General features: G+C 48.8%; 1 protein-coding gene across 1 annotated transcript; it reads left to right on the top strand.

The window, feature by feature from the left end:
- Window positions 1-8,829: 8,829 nt before the first annotated feature.
- CRNN (cornulin) lies at window positions 8,830-11,665 on the top strand (the record flags this gene model as incomplete). Its single annotated transcript, XM_080648485.1, has 3 exons — window positions 8,830-8,967; window positions 10,010-11,158; window positions 11,315-11,665. The coding sequence occupies 3 exons, from the start codon at window positions 8,830-8,832 to the stop codon at window positions 11,663-11,665; spliced, it is 1,638 nt and encodes a 545-aa protein (XP_080504611.1).
- Window positions 11,666-12,833: the final 1,168 nt, after the last annotated feature.

The following is a 12,833-nucleotide window of genomic DNA, read 5'->3' as shown; positions in this document are numbered from 1 at the left end:
TCCTTCTGCCTCATAGATAATTATAGCATCACTTTGGATTGATCTGCAAAGCACAGCTCCTAACATTAAACTTTATACTCATTTGTTCCGAAAAAGTTAATGGTGTATTAACTAACACATGGGTAATTGAAGGAAGTCTGTGGTAAACCCTTTTGTGGAAAAATAAACATACCTTTGTTAGTGAATAATTCCCCACTGTTGTTGTTTTTTCTCTAACTTCTGTTTTTAGATTTTTTCAAGGTGTGTCTTGTATTTATTATTTATAGACTGGTGTTTTTGAAAAGATAGAATGAGTGATCCATTAATTTTGTAGACATTCCTCTTCTCTGTATTCAAATGAACTGCTCACTGCTACTACTTCAATAACAACCCCCTATATGTTTCAGTGTTCATCAGTTTAAGACACACTTACACACAGGGTGTATTTTTAACCTCACAACAACCACGTGTCCTGAGCAGAGCTTATCACTGTTTCACAGGTAAGGGAGCAGAGGGTCGGAGCAGTTCAGGAACTTACTCAAAGCCTTGTAGCCAGTGAGGTGGTGAAATGGGTTGGTCTCTCTCCACTGCTGAAGATAAGAACCTTGTGTGGGTGCCTTCTTGTCTTTCTAACATCAAGGTGTCTGAAGACAATGAGTGAGCACATTTACCAACAGCCGTGGCCCTGGATGACCTTGGTGCACAGAGCACACTGCACCTGCACCTCACTCCCTGCCCCTTAAATGAGGACTGAATTCCAAGCCCACTAGTAACTCCCTACTCACTGGCTTTCACCTTGGCACATCCTCGGTGTTCCTTTTTCATTCAGTGTGCTCAGAACACCCTGTCATCCTCTCTTAATCCTGGCCTCCTCTCTGGGAGGGATAGGTGCTTTGATCAATGAAGGAGGAAATAGTTCAAAGCAGACCAACCCTAGTAGAGACCAGAACAGACAGGTTTGTAGGGTTTGTAGGGAAACCAGCACAAATCCAGTTTGTCCTGACTAGTGCTGCAATGGAGCTTTTCCCCAGTGGGTCTTGGGAACCCCCTTAGCCTCGGATGCTGAGCTATCCCACTCTAGCCACAGGAGCACAAGGATGAATGAAGCCCAGTAGCTCTAGTGGGATGAAATAGGGGGCCAGCCCTCATGATTTTAGAGGAAAGCTGTGTCTTCCAGAAGAATGGGCAGGGCTTCTACATCAAGTCATCACACATTTACTACAAACCAGCCTCTTCTCAAAGAGGGGCATAATCCAGAAAGGAGGATTATGCAGATAGATAAGCAATGATAAGGATGACAGAGTAAAATAAATGCTGCAAAAGATGGACCATCAAAAGACTATTGAGGGCAAGCTAAGGTGCTAAAGAGAGATCTCATCTGGTTGGGATCATCTGAAAATATATTATGGGACCAGTGGTGTTGGAGTTGTCCTGATTGGATGGAGGAGGAGGAGAGGAAAGCATTCACGCTGGAACAAGGGCCGCAGGAGGCGGAAGGCAGCGTAAGCTACAATTCTGTGAGGATGACAGGTCTATACTCTTGAGAGATGATGATAGTAATAGGGCATAGCGGGAAATGTACGTTCCCCTTACATTTAAGCCAGCAAACCTTTGCTACCACCAAAACCCTGTGGAGTTCTGAGCAGGAACACTGGTGAAGCAGGAAAAGGGAGAAACCCCCCCCCCCCACTGCTCTTGCCATGATGTTCCTTCTTCCTCCCTACAAGACGATTCTTCCAGTTTGCTCGCTCTAGGAGTTGGACACGTAGTTCTGGGAAATTCGGACCCCCTTTCAAATGGCAGCTTTCCTGGCCAAACCAAGGAGGCTAATCATCATGTTAGTCACATGCTCCCTGCATGGATGGAGACTCAGAGAAACAGCAGGGCCAACGCAACCTGTCCAGTTGGGGATTAGGCCCAGAATGTCTAATAGAAACTCACTAAGTCACTGGAGGCTGCCAACAGGGATGGCTCTGGTATCTGCCTAATCCTTCCTGGCATTTCCAGGGCTGAACTTGTCTTGTTCTCCAGATGAAACAGATTTCCTAAAAGCAAAATCATATTCCTTAGCTCACCACATGTAGCACATACCGGCTGTTAGACATAGGTAGAAATGAACCAAGTAGAGGTCAGCAATGAATTTCTCAGCAAGTGTGTAATAAGAAATCAAAGTGCAAAAATGGGTTTGTTGCTTTGAGATATTTCTGTTTTCTCCAAAGCAGAGTGAGCAGGGGATAAGAGCTCTGATAGAGTCCCTGGTCTGTCCAGAGTAAAGTCACTCATTTGTAACAACTCATTATAAACTTTACAAACTCACAAATGTACACACTCAGTTAGAGACTGCCAGTCCCAATCTCTCCCACCTCCTCATCTCCCTTAGTCCAAACTACCCTCTCTGGTGAACCTCCCTCTACCCTACACACACAGGCACCTCATTTACCTCTCTCTGCTTCTGTGGACCCACAGCTATTCACAGCCCCAACCCCAGGCTCAGATTTGCCCTGGGCACATGGAAACACACAGGCTTCGGAGGCAGGAAGACCTAAGTTCAAATCCAGGTCTTCCACTTTTCTTATTATGTGGCCTTGGGTAGTTTACTTAACATCTCTGTACCTCAGTTTCTTCACCTGTAAATTGGATGTAATGATATCTACCTCATAGTCGAAGCATCTGGCTTGTTAATTCCCTAATTTACTTTCCCTTAGTTTTCAAACCTTTCTGGATGGTCTAAGCATATCACTCCCAGCTGGATGGTCCAGCTCCATCCCTTCTCCACTGAGTGGCCACTTCTCTGAGGATTTCTCAATGTCCTCACTTATGGGGCTCAGCCATACCACCCACCTCTCAGGACTGTCATTAGCATCTAACAAAATGAGTTGGTACTGAAAGTCAAATCCAGTCAGATGATACTTACTATTACCGTTACCCTCTCGGGGACTTTCTCTGTCAGATTTGAAATTACTGAGCCCTGGCTGGTGTGGCTTAGTTGGTTGGGTGTCATCCTGTGCAACGAAAGGTTGCCGGTTCGATTCCTGGTCAGGGCACATGCCCGGGTTTCAGACTTGATTTATAATGGGGGGCGTGCAGGAGGCAGCCAATCAATGTTCTGCTCTCACATCAATGCTTCTCTCTGTGTAACCCTCTCCCTACCACTCTCGCTAAAAAAAAAAAAAAAAAAAAAAAATTTCAATAAAAACGTTTTTTAAAAAGAGTTTTCTGAGGATCCAAGATAGTGGCATAGGTAAACACCTAAACTGCTGCCTCGCACAACAATTTCAAAACTACAACTAAAAGACAAAACGTCTATCGCCCAGAACCATGGGAAAGCTGGCTGAGTGGAAGTTCTACAACTAGAAGGAAAGAGAAAAGAGCATTGAGACGTGCACAAGCACTGAAAAGCTGAGGTACGGGGGCACACGAGCCAGGCTGGCGGCGGGCGACTGGGAGCGCTGCTTTTTTCAACCCGAAGGGAGACAAGCTCCTGATTACTCTGAAATCCAGTTTCTGGGGAGACACGGGGGACCCAAACTCCTACGGGGAGAAGCTGAACTGTCTGCCATTGGGTCGGAAAGTGAGGGTGGCTTGCTTGCAGAGCTGCATGCAGGAATAATTGTTTACTGCGCTGGGGCGCAGGACGCGGGGATGTGGTTGGAGACGCAGAGCCGGCTAACTGGCAGCCATAGCTGTTTGCCACGCCCTAGCCTAGTGACGCCCTGAGACCCCACCCCGCACAACCTACAAACCCACCCAAGCTCCAAGCAGTGGCTTTAGCATATGAATGCCTGCCCTATCGCAGCTTAACCTAGCAAACTTGCAGCCCAGGTCAGACAGCTCCAAAACCTCCAAACCCCAAGCAAAGAGGAGAAAACTGTAGTTCTCGCTGTAGTGCCTGCTGGGTGGCCTCAGACAGTAGCTGACCTGCATCCCAATGAAGATCCAGAAGCCAGTGTACCTAGTGGTCAGAGTGAGACACCAGATTTCAACTCCTCAAATCCATAAGTGATACATTCAAGAGGCAGACTCAGTGAGCACCAAAGCCCCACTGAAGCAAGTCCTGCACCATAAGCGTGTCTCCAGTGCAGCAGTTCTTCCATTATAGACACAGTGGGTCCTCACAGCCAATTGGCCTGGAGGTCAATTCCTCCCAGTGTACCAACAGCAATCAAGGCTTAACTACACCAAGACTTTGCACTCAGCCCACAAAGTGGTGTACCAAGAGCGTCCACCTCAGGTAATTGGGGAGGCTGAGCTACTGGCCCCTATAGGACACCTACCACACAAAGCCACTCCATCAACACAGGGAAGCAGCCAAAATGCGGAGACAAAGAAACATGTCACAAATGAAAGAAATGGAGGAAAGCAAACTACTGGACAACATAGAGTTAAGAACCACATTTATAAGGTTACTCAAGAATCTTCTAAAAACCTCTGAGGAACTTAGTGAGACCTTTAAGGATCTTAATGAGAATGCCAAAAAAAAAAAAAAAATGGAAAAGGACCAGTCAGAAATTAAGCATACACTGTCTAAAATAAAGAATATACAGAAACTCAACTGTAGATCAACGTACCCCAAGAATCAAACCAAAGATCTGAAATATGAGGAAACAAAAAACACCCAGCCAGAAAAACAAAAAGAAAAAAGAATCCAAAAATATGAAGATAGTGTAAGGAGCCTCTGGGACAACTTTAAGCGTACCAACATCCGAATTTTTGGGGTGCCAGAAGAAGAGAGAGAGCAAAATATTGAAAACCTATTAGAAGAAATAATGACAGAAAACTTTCCCTACCTGATGAAAGAAATAGACTTACAAGTTCAGGAAGTGCACAGAACCCCATACAAGAGGAATCCAAAGAGGACCACACCAAGACACATCATAATTAAAATGCCAAGGGCAAAAGACAAAGAGAGAATCTTGAAAGAAGCAAGAGAAAAACGGTTAGTTACCTACAAGGGAGTACCCATACGACTGTCAGCTGATTTCTCAGCAGAAACTATGCAGGCCAGAAGGGAGTGGCAAGAAATTTTCAAAGTGATAAACAGAAAGAACCTACAACCAAGATTACTCTACCCAGCAAAGCTATCATTCAGAATTGAAGGTCAGATAAAGAGCTTCACAGATAAGAAAAAGCTAAAGGAGTTCATCACCACCAAACCAGGATTACATGAAATGCTGAAGGGTATTCTTTAAGAAGAGGAAGAAGAAGAAAAAGGTAAAGATAAAAATTATGAACAACAAAATGACATCAAATACATACCTACCAACAAGTGAATCTAAAAATCAAGTGAATAAAAAATCTGAAGAACAGAATGGACTGGTGAATATAATAGAATCAGGGACACAGAAAGGGAGTGGACTGACAATTCTCAGGGGGAAGGGGGTGTGAGGGGTGCAGGAAGAGATTGGACAAAAATCTTACACCTATGGATGAAGACAGTGGTGGGGGGTAAGGGCATGGGGTGGGGTGGGGAATCAGGTGGAGGGGAGCTATGGGGGGAAAAAAAGAGGAACACCTGTAATAATCTGAACAATAAAGATTTATTTTAAAAAAGAGAGAGAGAGTTTTCTCCTAGCCCCAGAAATGAGAGAGAGAGAGAGGGAGAGAGAGAGAGAATGAGAAGAAGGAGGAAGAGGAGGAGGAGGAGGAGAGGGAAGGAGGGAGGGAAGGAGGGAGGGAGAGAGGGAGGGAGGGAGGAAGGGAGGGAGGGAAGAATGAAGGAAGGAAGGAAGGAAGGAAGGAAGGAAGGAAGGAAGGAAGGAAGGAAGGAAGGAAGGAAGGGAGGAAGGAAAAAAGGAAGGAAGGAAGGAAGGAAGGAAGGAAGGAAGGAAGGAAGGAAGGAAGGAAGGAAGGAAGGAAAAAAGGAAGGAAGGAAGGAAGGAAGGAAGGAAGGAAGGAAGGAAGGAAGGAAATTTCTCCTCTTGTTCAACTCTGGCCTTAGCCCTATGTCTGAAATGAAGAAGGATCTCCACAAATATATGCTAGTTAGTCGACCAATTCAATTTCCTGTCTTGGCAATGAAGAAAAGCACAGAATCATCTTAAGCTTCTTCTCCTACCATCTATAAAAAGCTATCTACCTACAGGATGATAGGTGGATGGTATTAACCTTCTTTGTTTTAATCAAATATGAGACCCAACTATAGAGAAATGAGATTGGATTCCTTGCATGTCTCATAAACTGGGTATAAAAAGCAATTCCAAAACAAGAATTCCAAGAATGCTCTAAATAATGACATCACCAGAAAAAACATGTATAGCTTCCCAAAGCCACCACTTTGAAAAGGATAATCCTCAACAGATGAGTATGTTCTTGAATGTTTGTATAAAAAAATAAATCCCCATGACTCTGCAGTCACACAGAGACCAGGAATGTTCACCAGGACCCACCCGTGCTGACCACTGCTGAGCCCATTACATGGGACAGGAGCCTCCCTGTCATGAGAAGAAGACCCGGGAGAGATGAGGGCTGAGAGAGGGCTCCACACGTGGTAGGAGGGGTCAGATCCTTAGGCCAACACAGCCACGTGTCAGCAGGTGAAACAGGAGAAAGGTGGGGCTTGGCTGAGCCTTGGGTGAATCAAGCCTTTCAATGGGGTGGGGCATCTTGTCCAAACCCTAGTGCTAACTCAATTAAATCCCCTATAAAAGGCTGCTGCCGCTGACCTGGCACTGCACACACCGCTTAGCAGCCACTTGCCTCACCCTGCCTGTGCATTAGGTAAGTGCCCTCCTGAGGAACCTCTTTCTCACTCTCAGTTCTTGGTGATCTGACCTCATAAAACCAGGGCTGTGGGCAGGAAGTGTCCGCTCTGACTGGGCTCGGGCAACCAGTGCACGGGGCAAAGGGCACTTTCCTCCCTGCACTGGCCGGGCAGCAGCGCCTCTCACTGGGAGACTGTGTTGGCAGCAGCAGCAAGACCACCCACATGCCTTCCTGGGTCAGCCAAGGTCTCTTATTCTTTTATTTTTTTAAATATGTATTTTTACTGATTTCAGAGAGGAAGGGAGAGGGAGAGACAGAAACGTCAACGATAAGAGTCAATCATTGATTGGCTGCCTTCTGAACGCCCACTGCGGAGGATTGAGCATGAGACTCATGACCTCCTGGTTCATAGGTCAATGCTCAACCACTGAGCTACACCAACCAGGGACGTCTCTTGTTCTTAAAGTTCTGGAAGCTTCTTGGCAATGCTCAGGGTTTGTGAGACCAGAATCAGGTTACGGTACTTCTGCCAAGCCAGACAATGGGGTTGAACCTTCTCAGGGAGCAAGGAGCTCTGACCCCAGGGCAATACCTAGGCAAGATGAGTTTGTGGATTCATTCTAAGGGATCTGAAGTGTAACTAAAAGGCCATCTCAATATTTTTCTGCGTATAGGTCAGTAGTTGAGGTCGGCCATATGGTTAAAAACAAAATCAAAAACAAAAAGCAGGATCTGTTCATATCTCTGTAGAGGTGCAATGCTCTGAGTTTTGTGCTGTGATGTACACAAGAAAAGTCTGAATTTTTGGCTGCCAGATCGTAGAAAGGACACTTCCTGAAGAGCCACGGGGGGTCTCCTTCCTTTTTCTCTCCCCTCTCTTGGCAGGCCCTCCTCTTCCTGCGCCCTGTCCTTTCCACCTCCACAGCGCCCCCTCCCCCACCAGTCCATCTCCCTCTGCATCTGAACCCTGACGCTCAGACACCATCTCCTCCCTGGGGCCTCCCTGAGGCTTCTGCTTCTGCACCTCCAGGTCTCTTTGCCTCTTGCCCATCCAGCCACACCCAGAACCCACTTCCACCTGAGCCTATCCCCCTGGCTGATGAGAAAAAAATATCTCCCTTCAATTGGGAACCTTTCCTCACAGGCCACTGGGGTTACGGGCTTGAAGGAGCCACATACCTCTGAGCAGGCTGACAGGTCCCATCGAGGAGGACAGAGCTCACATCCAGAAAAACCAGGACTCTCAGAACTGGCAGACCTCCAACCAGGGAGAGCACCCCTCCTCAGCGGTCCCCACAGGTGGTGGCCCAGCCTTTTGCTGAACACCTTCCTAAAGGGCAGTGAGGAAGGGCAGAGTGGGGCCCTCAGGTTCCTGCCTGGCCCCTACCTGAGGCAGGAATTGACTGACATGCGTACTTACTGCCGGTGGTGTTCCCAGCAGGACTCTTACAACCTGTGACAGGCAAAGACAGGCTGGATAGGCTGTCCAGAGGGCAGAGTCTCGAAGGTCATTGCATTTGAGTTCAGGAGATGTGGGTTCTAGGATTTCTTGGTCCCTCACAAGCGGTGTGGCCTTGGGCAAATCAACTTCTCTGTCTGCTCCATCACCTATAAAAGGTAGAGATAATAAGGATGATGCAGAGAGAGAGAGAGAGAGAGAGAGAGAGAGAGAGAGAGAGAGAGAGAGAGAGGATGCATATGAAAGTACTTAGTGAGCTGTAGACTATATAGAGACGTATGCAAACATATGTGTATAATGATATTTAATAGGTAACATTTTGTATAAACCAGCATCTATCAAGTGCTTTAAATGAATTATCTCTCTTAATCTGCAAACTAATCCTCTAAAGTAAATACTTGTATTGCCTTCATTTCATAGTGAGTAAACTAAGGCACTAGAGGCAAAGCAACCTGCCCTAGCTCCCCTGCCGGGTAGGTGGCAACTGACTCAGGAGCCTGCCTCTAACCACCATGTGCCCCTGCGTCCCCTCCATAAATACGTTATGAAGGAAAGGAAGACAACAGAGACCAGAAGCAGAGCCCAAACATAGGGAAAGGACTTAGAAGCAGGAGTGCTCTCGAGGAAACCACTGCGGTTGATTATGGAGCCCCGGGGGCTTTTCTTCTTTCTCCAGCTTGACTACCAAGATGCCTCAATTACTGGGAAATATCAGCGGGATCATGGACGCCTTCCAACGCTACGCCAGGACGGAGGGCAACTGCATGGTGCTCAGCCGGGGGGAGCTGAAAAGGCTCCTGGAGCAGGAGTTTGCTGAAGTCATCGTGGTATGATGGGCCCAGCCAGATGGGGAGGGGTTCAGGGGAGAGCAAAGATGGTTTGTCTGAGACCAGACCCTTTGCCCCAGGAATCTGAGGAGGCAGCCGCTAGATCCAAGCCCACAGGTCCTACTGGAGGCTGTGCAGGCAGAAAAGCAGGTGGGAACAAGGGACAACCACTGGAGTTGACAGACCAGGTCCTTAGAGAAAACATCTTGCCTTCAGTTGATGGGAGACAAGGTGAAAGGACTCTAATGGAACAGCTCAGGGAGAAACACAGCCTTGGAATATTCTAGAAATAAAAATAATTGCTACTTCTGCTGCTTCTTAAATCTGCTATGGTGATCATCTACTCTGTCTAGCAGAGATTTCATCATCCATTAATAAGCATTCATGAGAAGCTCAGCTCCCTGCCTTGTACACAACATTTGCTCAAAAACATTAGCTGAGTGCTCACATCAGCGATGAGGTCTGGGAGAGCAAACCAGACCCAGGTGCACCTCCCTGCCTCTTCCTGCCTTTGGCTCACAGCTAAAGCACTGGGTTGGTCAAGGTCTTGGGGACAGGGATATGTGGGTGTATCAGGGTGCTGCGTCCACCTGCTCAGGGCAATCTGTGGTGCCTGGGGATCTCCAACCCTCTAAGTTGGAGAAACACCTGAGCCTCAATAAGGATCTCACAGAATTCCCCCGGAGCCAGGTTCCCGCCCTGTTTCTCTTGGTGAGAATGTGGCCTCCGTGCCGGGGCCCAGGGCCCGAGGACAGCCCAGTGAATCACTCTGCATGCAATCATTTATTCATTCTTCATGAAATCTTCGTTCACTTCTCCTGTGGGCCAGAAATTATGCCAGACACAGAGGATACAAAATTAAAGGTGTTTCCTACCCAGGAGGGAGCGAGACAGGACTAAAAAAGGAAAGTGATTTTGTGTTCATGCTGCTATAACCGTGTGGGAAGGGGGCTGGGGCAGAGCAGGTGGGCTCCAGGCTCGGGGGTGGGGTCCTGGCAGCTGAGTGAGGAGGGCTGCTGACTTTGCCTGATCTTCTCCCCAGAAACCCCACGACCCGGCCACCGTGGATGAAGTCCTGCGCCTGCTGGATGAAGACCACTCAGGGACTGTAGAATTCAAGGAATTCCTGGTCTTGGTGTTTAAAGTCGCACAGGCCTGTTTTAAGACATTGAGTGAGGGTCCTGAGGGAGCTTGTGGACCTCAAGAGTCTGGAAGCTTCCCCCGTGGGGCCTCAGCGGAGCTGGGAGAAGGACAGAGAAGTGTCACAGAAGTGGGAGGCATTGGGGAAGGACAGCGTCATGAGGGGAGCAGTGGTGGCCAGGGCAGGCAGGCCTCCGGAGGGCAAGACGGGGCTGGGGCACACACCCAAGGACCGGACATCAGCTCTTCTCAGGTCAGTCACCAGGATGGGCAGCACGCATCCCAGAGACAGGAGAGAGAGAGCCAGCAGACACAAGCAAGGGGGCACGTGGAGCCAAGCCAGAGAGTGGGAGAAGACCAGAGTCATCGGACCAGAGAGTGGGTGTCGGAGAGACAGTCACAGACTAGAGAACAGAACAGAGCCCACCAGACACATGGGACTGTTACTGGCACCGTAACTCAGACCCAGACAGGTGCCACCCAAACCATGGAGTGGGACAGGAGCCAGATGAGCCAGGTAGCCACTAGAGGACACGTTCAGAAACCTACAGGGTCACACACCCAGACCGTACAGCAGGACAGGAGCCACCAGACAGGAAGCACTAGCACCCAGCCACGGGAGTCCACCCATGGCCAAACCAGAGGAATTGACACCCACACTCAAGACAGGAGCCAGATGAGCCAGGTAGCCACAGGAGGGCACGTTCAGATACATACAGGGTCACACACGCAGCAGGGCAGGAGCCATCAGACAGGAAGCACCAGCACCCAGCCACGGGAGTCTACCTATGGCCAGACCAGAGGAACTGAGACCCACACTCAAGACAGGAGCCAGATGAGCCAGGTAGCCACAGGAGGGCACGTTCAGACACAGACAGGGTCACACACGCAGCAGGGCAGGAGCCATCAGACAGGAAGCACCAGCACCCAGCCACGGGAGTCTACCTATGGCCAGACCAGAGGAACTGAGACCCACACTCAAGACAGGAGCCAGATGAGCCAGGTAGCCACAGGAGGGCACGTTCAGACACAGACAGGGTCACACACCCAGGACAGGAGCCACCAGACAGGAAGCACCAGCACCCAGTCTCAAGAGTCCACCTATGGCCAGACCAGAGGGACTGAGATCTACAGCCAAGACAGGAGTCAGATGAGCCAGGAAGCCACAGGAGGGCACGCTCAGATACATGCAGGGTCACACACCCAGACCGCACAGCAGGACAGGAGCCAGACAGGGGCTAGAGAACAGGGACAGACCCAGACACAGTCAGGCTGCTCTGAGGCAGAAGAGACAGTGCCAGGAGGTCAAGCCCAGGCTGGGACCAGCACCCCCACAGGCAGACAGGACGGCAGCAGCACTCACCCAGGGGGCAGTGTGACAGGAGGGCAGGATGAAAGAGAGCCCCTGGTGGTCAAGGAGGAGTGGGTTGATGACCAGGCAAGGGAGACAGTGATTGGAAGGCAGGACCAGGGCAGCCTGCACACCGCCCAGCCGGAAGGGAAGCGAGAGCTCACAGCCAGGGGGCTGTATTCCTACTTCACAAGCAACAAGCCATGAGCACCCCAGCCCTGGATCCCAGTGCCCAGTGCCAGAAGAAGTCAGCTGGAGAGGCGCTGGCTTGGGCTTCCCCGGCCAGTCTGGCTGGCATGTCCCTGGACATCAGATCTTAATCATGGTGCCTCTTTCTTAGGCCTTTCTCAGTGAGGCCATTTCTGCAAGGTGCTTTCTCTCCTACATTCTTCTCTCCTGCTGCTTTGCTGTGCAGACCTTCTCAGCAGCAGGAAGACACAGAACAAGTCATCCCTTTCACCGAATGTTCCTCAGCTTGTGGAGTTTTCAGAACTACTTTTCTCTCTGCCCTCTGTCCACCACCCCATCTATCCTGGTGCATCAATAAAACCCATCTAAGCAGCTGGGCTCTGTGTCCCCTTCAATCACTATTGACATAATAGACTAAGGGCCACGGGGCTGTGATGATGAACTACACATGGTCCCTACCCTTGAAGAGCATCCACCTGAGAAAATATTGCATGAGATTCCAAGAGTATAAAGAGTCGAAGAGAGGCCCTAGATGGCTTGGCTCAGTGATAGTGTCAGCCTGTGGACTGAAGGGTCCCAGGTTCAATTCCAGTCAAATGCACATTCCCGCATTTCGGGCTCGATCCCCAGAGAGGGGCATGCAGAAGGCAGCCGATCAGTGATTCTCTCATCATTGATGTTTCTTTCTCTCTCTCCCTCTCCCTTCCTCTCTCAAATCAATAATATATATATATATATATATATATATATATATATATATATATATATATATAATTTTTTAAAAGAGTCCAAGAGAGGAGATATCATGCTTTTATACTTGGCAGAGATGGATCAGGAGAAGTTTCAACTAGAAGAGGTTGCTTTTGTAATGCCCTTAAAGGACAAGTAGGAATTAGGTAGGTAAAGCTATTCTCATTCTTTCATGACCTCTAATTCTAGAGTGTTAAGTCTCTGTTCACCTGTAAGGGCAGAGAGGAAGGCTGACTTAAGGTTACCAATAAGTGGAATAAGACTGCAGGGACCAAGTAGGGGTCAGGAAAGGTGTATGTTATCAGGAACTTAGCCAGAAGCCCTGAGCTTCCCTCCGCCACCTCCTCATCCATGCCAGCCCTGTCCGGTCATGATGCCTCACCCTCTGGATATGAAGTTATGGCACAGAACCTTTCAACTCTGGTTTATTGTAAGA

Source organism: Plecotus auritus (genome assembly GCF_963455305.1).
Source record: "Plecotus auritus genome assembly, chromosome: 12".
Lineage (NCBI taxonomy): Eukaryota > Metazoa > Chordata > Mammalia > Chiroptera > Vespertilionidae > Plecotus > Plecotus auritus.
The sequence above is the reverse complement of the archived record's forward strand: the minus strand, read 5'-3'. Positions and strand labels throughout refer to the sequence as shown.